Source organism: Heteronotia binoei, chromosome 15 (assembly GCF_032191835.1).
Source record: "Heteronotia binoei isolate CCM8104 ecotype False Entrance Well chromosome 15, APGP_CSIRO_Hbin_v1, whole genome shotgun sequence".
Taxonomy (NCBI): domain Eukaryota; kingdom Metazoa; phylum Chordata; class Lepidosauria; order Squamata; family Gekkonidae; genus Heteronotia; species Heteronotia binoei.
The window spans coordinates 6,080,949-6,100,924 of record NC_083237.1 but is presented as its reverse complement, the minus strand read 5'-3'; the positions used below and the strand labels follow the sequence as shown (position 1 = coordinate 6,100,924).

Here is a 19,976-nt window from a genome sequence, read left to right as displayed (position 1 = left end):
CTACTCCGGGGCCATTTTTCCTGAGCCGAGACAAAAATGTGTGAGCCGGAGGCTAGAAAAACCGGTGAGCTAGCTCACACCAACTCAGCTTAGAAGGAACACTGGGACTCAGAGCTACGGCTTTCCCAGCCTTGAACGAAAATGAAGCGCGGGGGCCGAAGTCAGGGAGTTGCCCGCTCCAACAGCCCCAGCACCTGACTTGGGAGTCTCTCGTTTTTTTAAAAAATTCCTCACGATTGCAAAACTCCTAGCACTGAAGCTGCAGAGTTTGTGCGTGGGGGACAGGTTGCAAACCCCCTCCCACTACTTCCCAAAGGGTCCAGAAACAAGCAAGACCACAAAAGATCGAACAACTGTGCGCCACGGGAATAATTTTTGTAGCCTGACTGAGAAAAAAGGAACCTTTCGTTCCTTGGTCCGGAAACTGCATACAACAGAAGATCGAGAAGCGCCCCCTGCCCCCGCTAGCAGAGAAGCATTCTGGGAATAAATGGCGGCTTCATCCGGGGCCTGTGCCAAGTCCCGGAAAGCCCCAAGAAGAGAGTTTCCGGGCCTCCCTTCCTGTCTTCTGCTCCGCCAGGCCTTGCTCCTATCCTCATTCCCTCCCACTCACTCTCCTGCCCCCCCATCTGCCTAGGTGTCCTACCTCCAACTGCTAGCAAGACTTCCCACCTACCCCCCTGCTCAGAGCCCCCTGTAGCTCTTTTCTTGGGGTCACCGGAAAGTACGTGCAGTTGAGAGCACAGGTGTGTGGAAGGGTCATAAGAACATAAGAGAAGCCATGTTAGATCAGGCCAATGGACCATCCAGTCCAACACTCTGTGTCACATAAGAACATAAGAGGAGCCATATTGGTTCAGGCCAGTGGCCCATCCAGTCCAACACTCTGCATCACATAAGAACAGAAGAGAAGCCATGTTAGATCAGGCCAATGGCCCACCCAGTCCAACACTCTGCATCACATAAGAACAGCCATGTTAGATCAGGCCAATGGCCCATCCAGTCCAACACTCTGTGTCACATAAGAACATAAGAGGAGCCATATTGGTTCAGGCCAGTGGCCCATCCAGTCCAACACTCTGCATCACATAAGAACAGAAGAGAAGCCATGTTAGATCAGGCCAATGGCCCACCCAGTCCAACACTCTGCATCACATAAGAACAGCCATGTTAGATCAGGCCAATGGCCCATCCAGTCCAACACTCTGTGTCACATAAGAACATAAGAGGAGCCATGTTGGATCAGGCCAATGGCCCATCCAGTCCAACACTCTGCATCACATAAGAACAGAAGAGAAGCCATGTTAGATCAGGCCAATGGCCCATCCAGTCCAACACTCTGCATCACATAAGAACATAAGAGAAGCCATGTTAGATCAGGCCAATGGCCCCTCACGTCCAACACTCTGTGTCACATAAGAACATAAGAGAAGCCATGTTGGATCAGGCCAGTGGCCCATCCAGTCCAACACTCTGCATCACATAAGAACATAAGAGAAGCCATGTTAGATCAGGCCAATGGCCCATCCAGTCCAACACTCTGCACCACATAAGAACATAAGAGAAGCCATGTTAGATCAGGCCAATGGCCCATCCAGTCCAACACTCTTTGTCACACAGTGGCCAATATATGTGTGTGTGTATACACAGTGAAGAGGCAGCTGCCTCCCTTGGGGTGTGCTGACACCAGCCCTGGCCTCCTCTCTCCTCCAGCCCGTCTCTGCTCAGGAAAGGGGAAGACATCTGGGGGAACGAAGGCGTAAAAAGCCGCACTCACGTTCTTCTCCAGCACCGCCCGGATCACCCGGCACACCTCCGCCAGCCTCCTGGGCTCCCGGAAGGCCTCCTGCTTGCACGCCTTCACCAGCTTGGTCAGGGCCTCCAGGATTTCCATCACCGCCTGACGCTCCTTGTCTTCCCGGATCCCGTCAATGTAGGCCGGCAGCACCACGGAGAGCATCTTCTGCAGAGCTGCGGGGGAGAAGGAAAGAGCCGGCTCTCAGACCTGGCCTGGGCCTCCCGTGCCACCGGAAACGAGCCCACCAACCTCACCTGCTCCCTTCACGTGAAGCTGCCTTCAGCTGAGTCAAGCTGTTAAGCCATCAAAGGTTGGCTCTTGCTAAGTGGTTAAATGTGCGGACTCTTATCTGGGAGAACCGGGTTTGATTCCCCACTCCAACACTTGCACTTGCTGGAATGGCCTTGGGTCAGCCAGAGCTCTTGCTCTTGAAGTTTATATCTCCGATACCGGACATGACATTACATGACATGCATGGCCCGGCCTGACAAGGTCTTGTGTATATCAGATCCGGTCCTCGTAACAAATGAATTTGAAAGGTATCGCCTGGTCCTTTTAACAAGAGAAGCCGGGGATTGAACCTGGGACCTTCTGTGTGCAAGTCAGATGCTCTGCCACTCAGCCATGGCCCCTCCTGCCCTTCCCCCACTAGACTTGCAAGGATTAGGGCTCCTTTCCCTTGACTCACCGGCACGGTTGGGCTCCGATGGGTCGTGCTCGCACACCTTATGCAAGCCGATGCAGAAGTGCCCCAGAGCAGAGAAGGCAGATTTCCTCACGCCAAGGAAGAAGCACTGGAAATGAGAATGAAGACTTGAGAGGTACAGGGCCCCAAACGTCTGTCCCCTATCCCATCCCCTTACACCAAATCCTGCAACGCTTTCCCTATGAAGCTGAAATCCTTTCCCTACGAAGAAAGGTTAAAACGCTTGGGGCTCTTTGGCTTGGTGGCACGATAGAGGTTTACAAGATTCTGCATGGGATAGAGAAGGTAGAGAAAGATGTCCCTTTCTCGCAATACGAGTACTTGTGGGCACTCCGTGCAATTGCTGAGCAGTCGGATTAGAAGAGGTAAAAGGAAGTCCTTCTTCACCCAAAGGGTGATTAACACCTGGAATTCACTGCCACAGGAGGTGGCAGCGGCTACAAGCACAGAGAGCTTCAAGAGGGTATTGGGCCAACATCTGGAGCAGAGGTTCATCAGTGGCTATGAGCCACAGGTATAGATGGAACTCTGTTTGGGGCAGTGATCCTCTGTATTCATGGTGCTTGAGGAGGGGCAACAGTGTGAGGGCTTCTAGTGTCCTGCCCCCACTGGTGGACCTCCTGATGGCACCTGGGTTTTTTGGCCACTGTGTGACACAGAGTGTTGGATTGGATGGGCCATTGGCCTGATCCAACATGGCTTGTCTTCTGTTCTTATGTGACACAGAGTGTTGGACTGGATGGACCTTTGGCCAGATCCAACATGGCTTCTCTTATGTTCTTATGTGACACAGAGTGTTGGGCTGGATGGGCCACTGGCCTGATCCAACAGGGCTTCTCTTATATTCTTATGTGACACCGAGTGTTGGACTGGATGGGCCTTTGGCCAGATCCAACATGGCTCCTCTTATGTGACACAGAGTGTTGGACTGGATGGGCCTTTGGGCTGATCCAGCATGGCTTCTCTTCTGTTCTTATGTGACACAGAGTGTCAGACTGAATGGGCCACTGGCCTGATCCAACATGGCTTTTCTTATGTTCTTAACTACCACTTTCCACTCTATGGCCTTTTCTCACCCTTGTCCTTAACGCACCACCCCTTTTCCGCTCCAACCACCAGCTGATTTTCTTTTCCTTCCATCCCTCCTTGATTTTTAGGGCTCTGGAGTTAGCGGCACCCTAAGAAATGCCCTTTGTCAAGCTCCCTCCCCCCCCCTCGTTTGCTTTAAGCAAATACCCACTTCCTACACGTGAGACGTTTCTCATGGCTCCCCCCTCCCCCTCTGCTTCATTCCAAGTCACCCTCCCCGCCACCACACCACCCTGACCGCCCATTACCTCCAGCATCTTGAAGATCTCCTGGAAGCAGGTGTCCATGAACGGCAGGAAGGCCACACTGAGACGGCAGGAGAAACGGCGTTAGGCTGGGAGGGAAGTCTTCATCTCTGCCCACAAGCAGCTTAAGCTCACTATGCCTGGTTATGGTGCCCCCGCCCCATGTGCCACGCCCACACACCATTGGCCAGTTGCTCTCCCCAGCAAAAGTTGTAGTAGAGGCGGGAAATTTATATGTGGAAGATACTGGATTTATATCCTGCCCTCCACTCCGAATCTCAGAGCGGCTCACAATTTCCTTTCTTTTCCTCCCCCACAACAGACCCCCCTGTGAGGTGGGTGGGGCTGAGGGGGCTCTCCCAGAAGATGCCCTTTCAAGGACAGAAACTCAGAGCAGCCTACAATGTCCTTTCCCTTCCTCCCCTGCAACAGACACCCTGTGAGGTGGGTGGGGCCGAGAGGGCTCTCACAGCAACTGCCCTTTCAAAGACAACCTCTGCCAGAGCTATGGCTGCCCCAAGGCCATTCCAGCAGGTGCAAGTGGAGGAACGGGGAATCAAACCTGATTCTCCCAGATAAAAGTCCACACACTTCACCACTGCACCAAAATGGCGTAATGGGGTGGGGAGAATGAGACGTATATCATCGTTGGATGGAAAAAATGATCGTTGGTGTCCAGAGACCCTGCAAACTTTTACGGCTCGCAGAAAAACATTGTCCATCTCTCCGTATTTTTAATTTCCACTTCTTTAATGCCCCGCCTTCCTCTCTGACAGGGGCCCAGAGCGGCTTTTGTTGCTTCCCACTCTGTTATTTTAGAAGAAGAAGATATTGGATTTATATCCCGCCCTCCACTCCGAAGAGTCTCAGAGCGGCTCACAATCTCCTTTACCTTCCTCCCCCACAACAGACACCCTGTGAGGTGGGTGGGGCTGGAGAGGGCTCTCAGAGCAGCTGCCCTTTCAAGGACAACCTCTGCCAGAGCTATGGCTGACCCAAGGCCATTCCAGCAGGTGCAAGTGGAGGAGCGGGGAATCAAACCCGGTTCTCCCAGATAAGAGTCCTCACACTTAACCACTACACCAAACCGGCTCTCCACGCCAAACAGCCCTGTTCGGTAGATGTGGCTAAGAGTGTTACTGAGCCAGGTCACCTGGGATGCTTCCCCGCCAGAGTGGGGATTCGAACCCAGAAGATAATATGGCATTTATATCCCATCCTGAATCTCAACGTCTCTGAGCGGTCCGCAATCTCCTTTACCTTCCTCCCCCACAACAGACACCTTGAGAGGTAGATGAAGATACTGGATTTATATCCCGCCCTCCACTCCGGAGAGTCTCAGAGCGGCTCACAATCTCCTTTCCCTTCCTCCCCCACAACAGACACCCTGTGAGGTAGATGAAGATATTGGATTTATATCCCGCCCTCCACTCCGGAGAGTCTCAGAGCAGCTCACAATCTCCTTTCCCTTCCTCCCCCACAACAGACACCCTGTGAGGTAGATGAAGATACTGGATTTATATCCCGCCCTCCACTCCGGAGAGTCTCAGAGCAGCTCACAATCTCCTTTCCCTTCCTCCCCCACAACAGACACCCTGTGAGGTAGATGAAGATACTGGATTTATATCCCGCCCTCCACTCCAGAGAGTCTCAGAGCAGCTCACAATCTCCTTTCCCTTCCTCCCCCACAACAGACACCCTGTGAGGTAGATGAAGATATTGGATTTATATCCCGCCCTCCACTCCGGAGAGTCTCAGAGCAGCTCACAATCTCCTTTCCCTTCCTCCCCCACAACACACACCCTGTGAGCAGTGTTCCCTCTAAGCGGAGTTAGTGTGAGCTAGCTCACAGATTTTTAGTCTCCAGCTCACACCTTTTTGTCTTAGCTCAGGCAAAATGGCCCCAGAGCACACTCATTTATGCGGTAGCTCACAGCTTTAGCGCCAGTAGCTCACGAACAATTTTTGCTCACAAGACTCTACAGCTTACAGGGAACGTTGCCTGTGAGGTGGCTGCGGCTGAGAGCGCTCTCTGAAAAGCTGCCCTTTCAAGGACAACTCCTACGAGAGCTATGGCTGACCCAGGGCCATTCCAGCAGCTGCAAGTGGAGGAGTGGGGAATCAAACCCGGTTCTCCCAGATAAGAGTCCGCACACTTAACCACTACCCCAAACTGGCAGGGGACAGCTGTGAAGCACAAGAGACCCCAGCCATTTCCTTCAGGAGTGGAACTGTTACATCTCTCACACCTGCCTGTTCCTCTTCTCCTCTCAGGACCGACTTTCAGAGGAGGCGCTGCTGAAGGAATCAAGAGTCGAGAGGGAGACAAACTCCCTCACCAAAACTCAGAGCTGACAAGAGACTCCATTGTGGGTTCAAATCTCCACCCCGTGAATCTCACCAGCTGACTCCCTCTCTCTGCCGCACCTACCTCACAAAAGGTGTTGCTGGGATAAAAAAAAGAGGAAGAGCGAACCACAGACGCTGCCCTGGTACCCTTGATGGGAGGGTGGACCAGAAATGCGATCGGTCACACACACCTGGAATGTAGGGCGAGGTCTCCCAGGGAAATGCAAGCATCTTCCTTTTCATCCATAAAGGAGTTTCGCACACACACCCTGTGAAGAAGAAGATGATACTGGATTTATATCCTGCCCTATACTCTAAATCTCAGAGCGGCTCACAATCTCCTTTACCTCTCCACCCCCCACAACAGACACCCTGTGTGGTAGATGAAGATACTGGATTTATCTCCCGCCCTCCACTCCGGAGAGTCTCAGAGCGGCTCACAATCTCTTTTACCTTCCTCCCCCACAACAGACACCCTGTGAGGTAGATGAAGATACTGGATTTATATCCTGCCCTATACTCTAAATCTCAGAGCGGCTCACAATCTCCTTTACCTCTCCACCCCCCACAACAGACACCCTGTGTGGTAGATGAAGATACTGGATTTATCTCCCGCCCTCCACTCCGGAGAGTCTCAGAGCGGCTCACAATCTCCTTTACCTTCCTCCCCCACAACAGACACCCTGTGAGGTAGATGAAGATACTGGATTTATCTCCCGCCCTCCACTCCGGAGAGTCTCAGAGCGGCGCACAATCTCTTTTACCTTCCTCCCCCACAACAGACACCCTGTGAGGTAGATGAAGATACTGGATTTATATCCTGCCCTATACTCTAAATCTCAGAGCGGCTCACAATCTCCTTTACCTCCCCACCCCCCACAACAGACACCCTTGTGTGGTAGATGAAGATACTGGATTTATCTCCCACCCTCCACTCTGGAGAGTCTCAGAGCGGCTCACAATCTCTTTTACCTTCCTCCCCCACAACAGACACCCTGTGAGGTAGATGAAGATACTGGATTTATATCCCACCCTCCACTCCGGAGAGTCTCAGAGGGGCTCACAATCTCCTTTACCTTCCTCCCCCACAACAGACACCCTGTGAGGTAGATGAAGATATTGGATTTATATCCCGCCCTCCACTCCGGAGAGTCTCAGAGCTGCTCACGATCTCCTTTCCCTTCCCCCGCCCTCCACAACAGACACCCTGTGAAGTAGATGAAGATACTGGATTTATATCCCACCCTCCACTCCGGAGAGTCTCAGAGTGGCTCACAATCTCCTTTCCCTTCCTCCCCCACAACAGACACCCTGTGAGGTGGGTGGGGCTGAGAGGGCCAGCTCAAGGTTGACTCAGCCTTTCATCTTTCCAAGGTCGTTAGGAGAGCCAGAATCGAATCCAGATGCACCCTGAAGACCAATGGGATTCCCAAGGCACATGGTTTGGAGAGCCAAAATTTTTGTTTGAGGAACAGAACTTTTGACTCTTTGGGGGGAAAGGAAAAAGTTTTGCATTTGTGTGTGTTTGTGTGTGTGCCCAAACCTGGAAGTCATGGCGACTACCACAGGAGCATGGATGATGTTCACAGAAATGGCTAGCTACAGCCTGCCTCTAGGACTGGTATTTCAGGGAGATCTCCCATCCAAATACTTGCTGGGTCAGCCCTGCTTAGCTTTGAGATCTGACAGGATTGGGCTTGCCTGGGCTGGCCAGGTCAGGATCGAACTTTTGACAAAGCTTACATCCTGGAAATACTTTGGCAATTAGGGTGCTACAGGACTCAAACCTTGTCCTCTGCAATGAAAGGTAAAGGTAGTCCCCTGTGCAAGCACCACTTTTTCTGACTCTGGAGTGACGTCGCATCACAACGTTTTCATGGCAGACTTTTTACGGGGTGGTTTGCCATTGCCTTCCCCGGTCATCTACACTTTCCCCCCAGCAAGCTGGGCACTCATTTGACCGACCTCGGAAGGATGGAAGGCTGAGTCAACCTTGAGCTGGCTACCTGAACCCACCTTCTGCTGGGATCGAACTCAGGTCATGAGCAGAGAGCTTGGACTGCAGTACTGCTTTACCGCTCTGCGCCATGGGGCTGCTTGTCCTCTGTAGGGGTGTCCTGATATCCTTGTCCGTTTCTCCCCGATCCAGCCCAGCCTAGCTCTTGGCCTCCAAAGTTTGTCTCCATCTCTCTCCACACCCGATATACCAAGCTAAGCTCTACTTAGGCCGAAGGATTAAATTCAAACCGAAAGCCCGCCCGCATCTTGGACGTTCCATTTCCCTTTCAGAATCATAGAGTAGGAAGGGACCTCCAGGGTCATCTAGTCCAACCCCCTGCACAACGCAGGAAACTCACAAACACCTCCCCCTAAATTCACAGGATCGCCATTGCTGTCAGATGGCCAATTAGCCTTTGTTTAAAAACCTCCAAGGAAGGAGAGCCCACCACCTCCCGAGGAAGCCTGTTCCACTGAGGAACTGCTCTAACCATCAGGAAGTTCTTCCTAATGTTGGCCCGGAAACTCTTTTGATTTAATTTCAGCCCATTGGTTCTGGTCCTACTTTCTGGGGCCCCAGAAAACAATTCCACACCATCCTCTATATGACATCTCTTGGTCATCTAGTCCAACCCCCTGAATAATGCAGGAAACTCACAAACACCTCCGCCTAAATTCACAGGATCTCCATTGTTGTCAGATAGCCATCTAGCCTCTGTTTAAAAACCTCCAAGGAAGGAGAGCCCACCACCTCCTGAGGAAGCCTGTTCCACTGAGGAACGGTTCTGATGGTCAGGAAGTTCTTCTTAATGTTGAGCCGGAAACTCTTTTGATTTAATTTCAACCCCTTGGTTCTGGTCCTACTTTCCGGGGCCACAGAAAACAATTCGACCCCATCCTCTATAGGACAGCCCTTCAAGTCCTTGAAGATGGTGATCCTATCACCTCTCAGCTGCCTCCTCTCCAGGCTAAACATGCCCAGTTCCTTCAACCTTTCTTCACAGGACTTGGTCTCCAGAGTAGAGGCCCTGAAAGCTAAATTTCCTGATGAACACCCCCGCCCCGCCACTGCCTCTGAATCGGTAAAGCACCCTGTAAGCTCCAAGTAGTCCTCCACTTCATCGTCAGACAGGTTCTCCTCTCCTTCCACTTCAGCTTCCTCTTCCTCGTCGTCGAACAAGAGGAAAGAGCTGCCGGTGCTGCACTGAGGCTGTAGAAAGCAAAAAAAGGACGAGCACATCAGATATGTGGAAAGAGCTGGGGAAAGAGGTGGAGAACCAGAATTCTTATGGGAGAGGACCTGCAAGTGGCCATCTCTATCGGGGACTGCAGTCCGTCTAGTAGCCCCTGTGCTTAAAAGAAAGCTAGCGCTCTCATTTTGTTCCTCTACCAGGCGATGCTCACAGCCCTAGGAGGGGGCCGCAGCTCAGGAATAAAGTGTCAGCTTGGCATGCAGAAGGTCCCAATCCGCGGCATCTCTGGTGCAAAGGACGAGGCAGAAGGAGTAAGGCCTTGGCCTGAGACCCAGCAAAGCTGCTGCCTGTCTGAGTAGATAATATATGAGGAGGGATGGTGGCTCAGTGGTAGAGCCTCTGCTTGGCAAGCAGAAGGTCCCAGGTTCAATCCCCGCCATCTCCAACTAAAAAGAGTCCAGGCAAGAGGCGTGAAAAACCTCAGCTTTAGACCCTGGAGAGCCACTGCCAGTCTGAGTAGACAAGACTGACTTTGATGAACCCAGGGTCTGATTCAGTATAAGGCAGCTTCATATGTTCACCAGGAATGAAGGCAACTTTAAGGGAGGGATGGTGGCTCAGTGGTAGAGCATCTGCCTGGTAAGCAGAAGGTCCCAGGTTCAATCCCCGGCATCTCCAACTAAAAGGATCCCGGCAGTAGGTGATGGAGATGGAGGGACGGTGGCTCAGTGGTAGAGCATCTGCCTGGTAAGCAGAAGGTCCCAGGTTCAATCCCTGCCATCTCCAACTAAAAAGGGTCCAGGCAAGTAGGCGTGGAAAACCTCAGTCTGAGTAGACAAGACTGACTTTGATGGACCGAAGGTCTGATTCAGTATAAGGCAGCTTCCCATGTTCATAGACCAGGGATGGCCAAACTTGTTCAACATAAGAATAAATGTCAGATGTTTGAGAGCAGGAAGGCAGGCAAATAGATGGAGGGGAGGGGAGAGGTGGAAAGAACGCAACTTTAACTGCATTCTCCAAGCTGGCTTGGCTCAGAGAAGTGATTTAAATGCCTTCTCCAAGCTGGCTGATGGGGCGGTGGGGGCCGAGAGAGCCACGCGATATGCGTGAAAGAGCCACGTGTGACTCCCAAGCCTCAATTGGCCACCCCTGATATAGACTTTGAGGGAGCAAGGGTCTGATTGTGGAAGGGCTGTGGCTCAGTTTGAAGTGCATGTGCTTGGCGTCCAGAAGGTCCCAGGTTCAATCCCTGGCATCTCCAGTTAGAAAGGACCAGGCAGGAGGTGATGGGAAAGACCTCTGCCTGAGACCCTGGAGACTAAAGGAGAAGGGCTGTGGCTCAGTGGCAGAACCTCTGCTTGGCATGCAGAAGGTCCCAGGTTCAATCCCCAGAATCTCCAGTTAAAGGACCAGGCAGGAGGCGATGGGAAAGACCTCTGCCTGAGACCCTGGAGACTAAAGGAGAAGGGCTGTGGCTCAGTGGCAGAGCATTTGCTTGGCATGCAGAAGGTCCCAGGTTCAATCCCCAGAATCTCCTATTAAAAGGACTGGGCAGGCAATGTGAAAGGTCTCCACCTGAGACCTTGGACATCCGCAGCAAGTCTGAGCGGACAAGACCGACTGAGATGAACCCGGGGGTCTGATTCACTATAAGGCAGCTTCATGTATTCAGGGCTTTTTTTTGTAGCAGGAACTCCTTTGCATATTAGGTCACACCCCTCTGATGTAGCCAATCCTCCTGGAGCTTATAGTAGGCCCTGTAACAGGGGTAGCCAAAATGGCTTAATGTAAGAGCCACACAGAATAAATGTCAGAGGTTTGAGAGCCACAAGACAGGAATGTCAGAGGTTTGACAGGCACACGATGGGAGGGAATGAGGGAAGAAAATAGATGGGGAAGGGGGAGAGAGGTGGAAAGAAAGCAACTTTACCTTTAAACGCATTTTCCAAGGAGCCAGCTGGCTTAGCTTGGAGAAGTAATTTAAAGGGAGAAATGCCTTCTCCAAGCCAGCTGACAAGAGCACCGGGGGCTTGGAGAGCCGCACAATATGTGTGAAAGAGCCACAGTTTGGCCACCCCTGCCCTGTAAGCTCCAGGAAGATTGGCTACATCAGGGGGTGTGTGGCCTGATATGCAAAGGAGTTCCCGCTACAAAAAAAGCGCCCTGCGTGCATTCATAAGTAGCCTAAACGTTACCCAGAAAAGGCTAGCAATAAAGCTCCTTCCTGAACGGTTCAAAGCCGTCTAGGCCAAAAGAATATAGCCCTCAAAATGCTCTCTCTGGAGAGGCAGAGTCTCTGCATTCAGCTGCTCTGCTTTTACGCAGCCGCTTCGTCCCACCTCGGGGAGAAACAGACAGACCCCCTCTTCTCTGTGCGGCCCCAGATTTCCAGCAGCAGCCTCCGACCCCGCAGCTCCGGCCACGTCTCAAGAGGTGGCGTTCCCTCGTGGCACCGGCCGCCGACCGCCGCATCCGGCCTTCTTCGCTCGCAGAGGCACGAGTTCGAGTCCTCGCGGCTGGGCCGCCCTTACCTCGATGCCCTCGGTGGACTTCAGGGTGCAGAGCATCAGAGTGGTGATCCGGGGGAGGTACGGAGCGATGGCGTTCTCCATCACCATCGAGAGCGAGGAAAAGAGGCTGTACCTGGGGGGAAGGAGCGGGGAGATCGGTTTTAAGCCACCCCCGTTCGGAAGCTGGCGGCTGGTGTGTTAAACGCCTGCTTCAAACGACCGGTCCAAAACACAGGCCAAAGAAGCCCAGGCTAGCCAGATCTCATCAGATCTTGGAAGCCAAGCGAGGTCAGCTCTGGTTAAGTTCCTGGGTGAGAGACCATCAGGGAAGTAAGCTCTTATCAGAATTAAGAACATAAGAACATAAGAGAAGCCATGTTAGATCAGGCCAATGGCCCATCCAGTCCAACATTCTGTGTCACACAGCGGCCAAATATATATATATATATATATATATACACACACACACACACACACACACACTGTGGCTAATAGCCACTGATGGACCTCTGCTCCATATTTTTATCTAACCCCTTCTTGAAGGTGGCTATGCTTGTGGACGCCACCACCTCCTGTGGCAGTGAATTCCACATGTTAATCACCCTTTGGGTGAAGAAGTACTTCCTTTTATCCGTTTTAACCTGTCTGCTCAGCAATTTCATCGAATGCCCACGAGTTCTTGTATTGTGAGAAAGGGAGAAAAGTACTTCTTTCTCTAATTTCTCCATCCCATGCATTATCTTGTAAACTTCTATCATGTCACCCCTCAGTCGACGTTTCTCCAAGCTAAAGAGCCCTAAGCGTTTCAACCTTTCTTCATAGGGAAGGTGTTCCAGCCCTTTAATCATTTTAGTTGCCCTTTTCTGAACTTTCTCCAATGCTATAATATCCTTTTTGAGGTGCGGCGACCAGAACTGCACACAGTACTCCAAATGAGACCGCACCATCGATTTATACAGAGGCATTATGATACTGGCTGATTTGTTTTCAATTCCCTTCCTAATAATTCCCAGCATGGCGTTGGCCTTTTTTATTGCAAACGCACACTGTCTTGACATTTTCAGTGAATTATCTACCATGACCCCAAGATCTCTCTCTTGGTCTGTCTCTGCCAGTTCACACCCCATCAACTTGTATTTGTAGCTGGGATTCTTGGCCCCAATGTGCATTACTTTGCACTTGGCCACATTGAACCGCATCTGCCACGTTGACGCCCACTCACCCAGCCTCAACAGATCCCTTTGGAGTTCCTCACAATCCTCTCTGGTTCTCACCACCCTGAACAATTTAGTGTCATCCGCAAATTTGGCGGCGAATTTATCAGCTGATCGGCAGGGAAAACCGTGCTGAGCACTCACTCAATGTCCAGGCAGGCCTGTGGCTTCCACAGTTAGTTCGTGCTGACGCTGGCCTGCCTGGCTGCGGTTTTCCCTGCCGATCAGCTGATTGGGGGGGGGGGGGCGTCTTTACACAGCTCGGAGCGGCACTGATCATAGAATCCTAGAGTTGGAAGGGACCTCCAGGGTCATCTAGTCCAACCCCCTGCACGATGCAGGAAAGTAACCCACAAGTACCTCCCCCTAAATTCACAGGATCTTCATGGCTGTCAGATGGCCCTCTAGCCTCTGTTGAAAAACCTCCAAGGAAGGAGAGCCCACCACCTCCCAAGGAGGAAGCCTGTTCCACTGAGGAACCGCTCTCATGGTCAGGAAGTTAATCATAGAATCAGAGTTGGAAGGGACCTCCAGGGTCATCTAGTCCAACCCCCTGCACAATGCAAGGAACTCACAAACACCTCCCCCTAAATTCACAGAATCTTCACTGCTGTCAGATAGCCATCTGTTGGAAAACCTCCAAGGAAGGAGAGCCCACCACCTCCAAAGGAGGAAGCCTGTTCCACTGAGGAACCGCTCTCATGGTCAGGAAGTTAATCATAGAATCAGAGATGGAAGGGACCTCCAGGGTCATCTAGTCCAACCCCCTGCACAATGCAAGGAACTCACAAACACCTCCCCCTAAATTCACAGGATCTTCACTGCTGTCAGATAGCCATCTGTTGGAAAACCTCCAAGGAAGGAGAGCCCACCACCTCCCAAGGAGGAAGCCTGTTCCACTGAGGAACCGCTCTCATGGTCAGGAAGTTAATCATAGAATCAGAGATGGAAGGGACCTCCAGGGTCATCTAGTCCAACCCCCTGCACAATGCAGGAAACTCACAAACACCTCCCCTTAAATTCACAGGATCTTCATTGCTGTCAGATGGCCATGTAGCCTGTTTAAAAACCTCCAAGGAAGGAGAGCCCATCACCTCCCGAGGAAGCCTGTTCCACTGAAGAATCGCTCTAACGGTCAGGAAGTTCTTCCTAATGTTGACCCGGAAACTCTTCTGATTTAATTTCAATCCATTGGTTCTGGTCCTACCATCTGGAGCCACAGAAAACAATTCCACCCCATCCTCTATAGGTCAGCGCTTCAAGTACTTGAAGATGGTGATCCTATCACCTTTCAGCCGCCTCCCCTCCGGGCTAAACATCCCCAGCTCCTTCAACCTTTCCTCATAGGACTTGGTCTCCAGACCCCTCACCATCTTTGTCGCCCTCCTCTGGACCCCTTCCAGCTTGTCTAGATCCTTCTTAAAATGTGGTGCCCAAAACTGAACCATCACTTCACATGATCTGGACACTAGACTTCTGGTTGATACAGCCCAAAATTGCATTTGCCTTTTTAGCCACCGCATCACACTGTTGACTATATTCAGCGTATGATCCACTAAGACCCCAAGATCCTTTTCGCACAGACTACTGCTAAAACAAGTCTCTCCCATCCTATAACATATGCATGGGATTTTTCCTACCGAATTGCAGAACTTTACATTCATCCTACCGAAATGCAGAACTTTACATTTATACGATCGCCCTTCCGGACATTGAAATTAATCTGAGCTGGGGAAGGGAGGGAGGGAGGGAGGAGGAGGCCCGTACGGGGGGGGGGGGGGGGAGGCCAAATTCGGCGCCCCCACTCTGCCAGCGCCCTAGACAACTGCCTAGTTTGCCTAGTGGGCGAGGCGGTCCTGATCTTTTGTGTCTCTGGAGATGGCAACAGTTTCAGTTGTCAGGCTGGCGACGAGCAGAGCTTTGCCGTCTCCGAAGACACCTCCAGTTCCAGAGCCAAGATATGAAAGTAGAACCCTCCCGAGCCCAGTCTGGCCGCAGACTCTCAAAGTTGACTTAGAAGCCCTCAAATTTCTTCACTGGATGCCGGGGCACCGTGCCCGGAAGGTCCCTGGATGCACTGAACCGCAGCCACGTCAACATCCGGCGACCGGCCAGCAACTTCCAAAGTGCCATCTGCTCCCAAGGCCCCGCTCCTCCTGTTCCCAGCCCGGCCAAGGGCCCCGGCCAACTCACGTGCACCTCCGCAGGTCGGGGTCGTCCACCTGGTCGCAGAGGTCCAGGCCGAGCTGGCAGCACTTCTCCGCCAGCGGCAGGAAGACTTCCTTGTCCATGGTGGTCGCCAGGATGGCCAGTGTCTCTGGGGACGGGACCGAGCGCGAAGGGTCAGCCTCAGAGGCAACAGATGGGGCAGGTGGAATGCAAGCAGAGCTTATCGGCAGCCCTCCCACCCCCCAAAAAAATCTTTCTGAGCTTGCAGGCATCCTTGGAATTCTGACACAGGGTGCTGGCCTGCTGGAATGGCCTTGGGTCAGCCAGAGCTCTTGCTAAGTGGTTAAGTGCACAGACTCTTATCTGGGAGAACCGGGTTTGATTCCCCACTCCTCCACTTGCACCTGCTGGAATGGCCTTGGGTCAGCCAGAGCTCTTGCTAAGTGGTTAAGTGCACAGACTCTTATCTGGGAGAACCGGGTTTGATTCCCCACTCCTCCACTTGCACCTGCTGGAATGGCCTTGGGGCAGCCAGAGCTCTTGCTAAGTGGTTAAGTGCACTGACTCTTATCTGGGAGAACCAGGTTTGATTCCCCACTCCTCCACTTGCAGCTGCCGGAATGGCCTTGGGTCAGCCATGGCTCTTGCTAAGTGGTTAAGTGCACAGATTCTTATCTGGGAGAACCGGGTTTGATTCCCCACTCCTCCACTTGCAGCTGCCGGAATGGCCTTGGGTCAGCCATGGCTCTTGCTAAGTGGTTAAGTGCACAGATTCTTATCTGGGAGAACCGGGTTTGATTCCCCACTCCTCCACTTGCACCTGCTGGAATGGCCTTGGGTCAGCCAGAGCTCTTGCTAAGTGGTTAAGTGCACAGACTCTTATCTGGGAGAACCGGGTTTGATTCCCCACTCCTCCACTTGCACCTGCTGGAATGGCCTTGGGTCAGCCGTAGCTCTTGCTAAGTGGTTACGTGCACTGACTCTTATCTGGGAGAACCGGGTTTGATTCCCCACTCCTCCACTTGCAGCTGCCGGAATGGCCTTGGGTCAGCCAGAGCTCTTGCTAAGTGGTTAAGTGCACAGACTCTTATCTGGGAGAACTGGGTTTGATTCCCCACTCCTCCACTTGCAGCTGCCGGAATGGCCTTGGGTCAGCCATGGCTCTTGCTAAGTGGTTAAGTGCACAGATTCTTATCTGGGAGAACCGGGTTTGATTCCCCACTCCTCCACTTGCACCTGCTGGAATGGCCTTGGGTCAGCCAGAGCTCTTGCTAAGTGGTTAAGTGCACAGACTCTTATCTGGGAGAACCAGGTTTGATTCCCCACTCCTCCACTTGTAGCTGCTGGAATGGTCTTGGGTCAGCCATAGCTCTTGCTAAGTGGTTAAGTGCACAGATTCTTATCTGGGAGATCCGGGTTTGATTCCCCACTCCTCCACTTGCACCTGCTGGAATGGCCTTGGGTCAGCCAGAGCTCTTGCTAAGTGGTTAAGTGCACAGACTCTTATCTGGGAGAACCGGGTTTGATTCCCCACTCCTCCACTTGCACCTGCTGGAATGGCTTTGGGTCACCCACAGCTCTGGCAGAGGTTGTCCTTGAAAGGGCAGCTGCTGTGAGAGCCCTCCCAGCCCCACCCACCTCACAGGGTGTGTGTTGTGCGGCGAGAAGGTATAGGAGACTGTAAGCCGCTGTGAGTCTCTGATTCAGAGAGAAGGGCGGGGTATAAATCTGCAGCCTTCTTTCTTCCTGCCTGCCTTCAAATATCTAGACAAGTCGAAATCTTTTGGGGGGGCCCTTACAAATTATCTCCTAATATCTCCCACAGGCACCTTCTCAAAAGCCCCTTTGACAAAGCTGTAGGGGAGAGGCAGAGAGAGGTGAACTGGCCCCGGGGTCCCCAAATGCGTAGGGGCCCATAGGACGGTGCCTACCCGGCCTATTAGTTAATGGCCCTGTTTGAGCTCCAGGGTGGCAGAGAAGGAGGAAAAAAATCCAAAAGAGATGATAAATTCGTGGCTTACCTACAGACTGGATCTGGACGGGCCGGAGGTCTTCCCGTTTGGTTAGCAGGTAACCCGTCAGGTGGTCCATGATGGTCGGGAAGTAAGGCAGGAGAGTCGCCTGGGCGGACCGGGCTAGAAGGAGGTGGGGAAGGGCAGGTTGGGGCTGAGAATTGATCCACCCGTCTCCGGCCGCCCCTAAGTCAAAGCAACAGAGCTCTTGGGGGTGGAGGGGAAGAAGCTGCCTTTGTTTGACCCGCTCCTCGGAGAAAACCCAGCAGGATTCCTGGCTCCCCGCCACCCCCCCCCCCTTGACTTTTAGGGCACAAAGCTAAAGGACAAAACAAAAAATTATGAAGGATGCTGGAGGGAGAAATCGATCCGATGGTCCTCTGTGCGTGCAGCCTTCCGCCGCGAGGAGTCAACAAGAACACGGCGAATTCCTCGTGCCTTTCTAGCCGCGCATGGGCCCCTCCTGTCTGCCAAAGGGCAGGGTTGCCGTTAAAGTTTTATTTTTCGCTTGTTTTGCTTGTATTCTGCTACTTCTCTTAACAGCACTATTATCCGGGCCCGTCCTGCCTTCTTGGGTTTTACATATTTTATGGTCTAGGACCTGCCTACCTTAGGGACCGTCTCTCCCCACATGTTCCCCAGAGAGTGCTGAGATCGGGGTCTCAGAATTTCCTTACGATCCCTGGGCCAAAGGAGGCCCGTCTGAAAACAACTAGGGACAGGCTTACAACACAAAACTTTTCGATTGCAGCCCCCTGTTGGTGGAACCAGCTCCCGGAGGAGGTGAGGGCCCTGCGGAATCTCAGACAGTTCCGCAGGGCCTGTAAGACAACCCTCTTCCGACTGGCATACAACTGACCGATATCTGAATATCCAAATTCGTGAACATCTGAACATTGGAATAGTTAAAGAACCGACTTTTAGGGAAGATGTAGCATGGTATATTGATAAATGTTTTTATGTATTTTATTGTATTAATTATTAATGTATTTTAAGCTGATTTACTGTTAAGAGTTTTGTGTTGTAAGCCGCCCTGAGCCCGCTTCGGTGGGGTAGGGCGGGATATAAATCGAATGAAATAAAAATAAATAAATAAATAAATAAATAAATATTCCAAGTCCTATTGTCCCTATATAGATTTTCTGACCGGATCAGCCTACAGAAGAGCTTTCTTTTTAGCCAGGTTTAATGTGCTCCCTACCGCCGCTCTTAGTGGGCGCTACATGAGAAAGCTCTATTCTGAAAGATGATGCCGTTGTGAATCGAGCTCTGTTGAAACTGTGGAAGATGTGCTTTTTGTTTGCCAAAGGTAGAACGACTTAAGGAAACGGTTTAATCGACCCGCTTTTTTCCGATACTGATCTGCCTGTGGCAAATAAGCGCTTCAGCTGTAAAATTTCTTCCGGGAGAGTTTAGATTTAAGAAACAAGAGAAGGTTTCTAAGAAAAGGGGAAAGGATGTTTTTATGTTGTGCACTTCGCTGATTCTAAACATTTGTTTTGTAAATTCTGCAAAAATCTATAATACCGATGATTTTTTTTTTTGTTTTATTGCCGTCTGGCTTATGACCCAATGGTCTGTTGAGCAATAAATATATATGATGTGACTTCTCTATTCCAGTTGCCACAGGGCCTGTAAAACCCACCTTTTCAAGATAGCCTTCAACTCATGACAAGCTAGGAAGTGCCGCTGAAAATGCTTTTAGTTACTGAATTCTACTGAAGATCTAATGTTCATAGCACCATATTGTTAATGTTAATTTTAATAATCTGTAATTTGTTTTAACCATGATTTTATAAGTATAACTTGATGTATAATGTATTTTATGTTGTGAGCCGCCCTGAGCCTGCCTCGGCGGGGAGGGCGGGATAGAAATAAAAAGTTGTTATTATTATTATTATTATTATTATTATTATTATTATTATTATTATTATTATTATTATATCATGCTCTCGCAGCAGCAGCTCAGAAACCCACGGCTTGAATGTATTTTAATCATAATTTCCCTGACCAGTTTCCATTTCCCTGACTTTCCAGAAAGTGGAAACACTGAAGGGGCTTCCCGCAGAAGTAAAGGAAAGGAAAAGTCCCCTGCGCAAGCACCAGTCGTTTCCGACTCTGGGGTGACGTTGCTCTCACAACGTTTTCATGGCAGACTTTTTACGGGGTGGTTTGCCATTGCCTTGCCCAGTCCTCTACGCTTTTCCCCCAGCAAGCTGGGGACTCATTTTACTGACCTCAGACAGATGCCATACAGGTGTTGGAAATGTAAAAAGCATGAAGGTTCTTTCTACCATATGTGGTGGACTTGTGAAAGAGCTAAAATGTTTTGGCAAATGATTCAGCAAGAGATTTCTAAGATTTTGGGATATGAATTCAATAAAGTTGCAGAGACCTTTCTGCTGGGATTACAAATGGAAAAATTTCCAAAAGAAGATAGAACTCTAATATGGTACTTGCTCTCAGCTGCTAGGACATTGTACGCGCAGCTGTGGAAGCAAGAAAAAATACCAGAGAAATGGGACTGGATTATAAAAGTTATGTCATGGAGTGAAATGGACAAATTAATAAGAAAATTAAGAGACTATGATTTGGAGCTCTTTAAGTTGGAGTGGAAGAAGTTCAGAAGATACGTAGAAAAAGAGTGGAAAATAAAAGGACATTGGACAATTTTTTATAATGATTAATTT

At 51.0% G+C, this 19,976-nt stretch overlaps 1 protein-coding gene across 1 annotated transcript in view; it reads right to left on the bottom strand.

Moving 5' to 3' along the window:
• IPO4 (importin 4) overlaps positions 1 to 19,976 on the bottom strand; it is a 60,642-nt gene that overhangs the window by 9,472 nt on the left and 31,194 nt on the right. Inside the window, exons 16-23 of the mRNA XM_060255407.1 lie at positions 17,296 to 17,409; positions 15,299 to 15,422; positions 11,913 to 12,024; positions 9,277 to 9,395; positions 6,379 to 6,456; positions 3,842 to 3,899; positions 2,487 to 2,592; positions 1,778 to 1,971 (exon numbers count right to left, since the gene is read on the bottom strand). Of these exons, the coding sequence (XP_060111390.1) occupies positions 1,778 to 1,971; positions 2,487 to 2,592; positions 3,842 to 3,899; positions 6,379 to 6,456; positions 9,277 to 9,395; positions 11,913 to 12,024; positions 15,299 to 15,422; positions 17,296 to 17,409 (905 nt within the window). The remainder of the gene's footprint in view (positions 1 to 1,777; positions 1,972 to 2,486; positions 2,593 to 3,841; positions 3,900 to 6,378; positions 6,457 to 9,276; positions 9,396 to 11,912; positions 12,025 to 15,298; positions 15,423 to 17,295; positions 17,410 to 19,976) is intronic.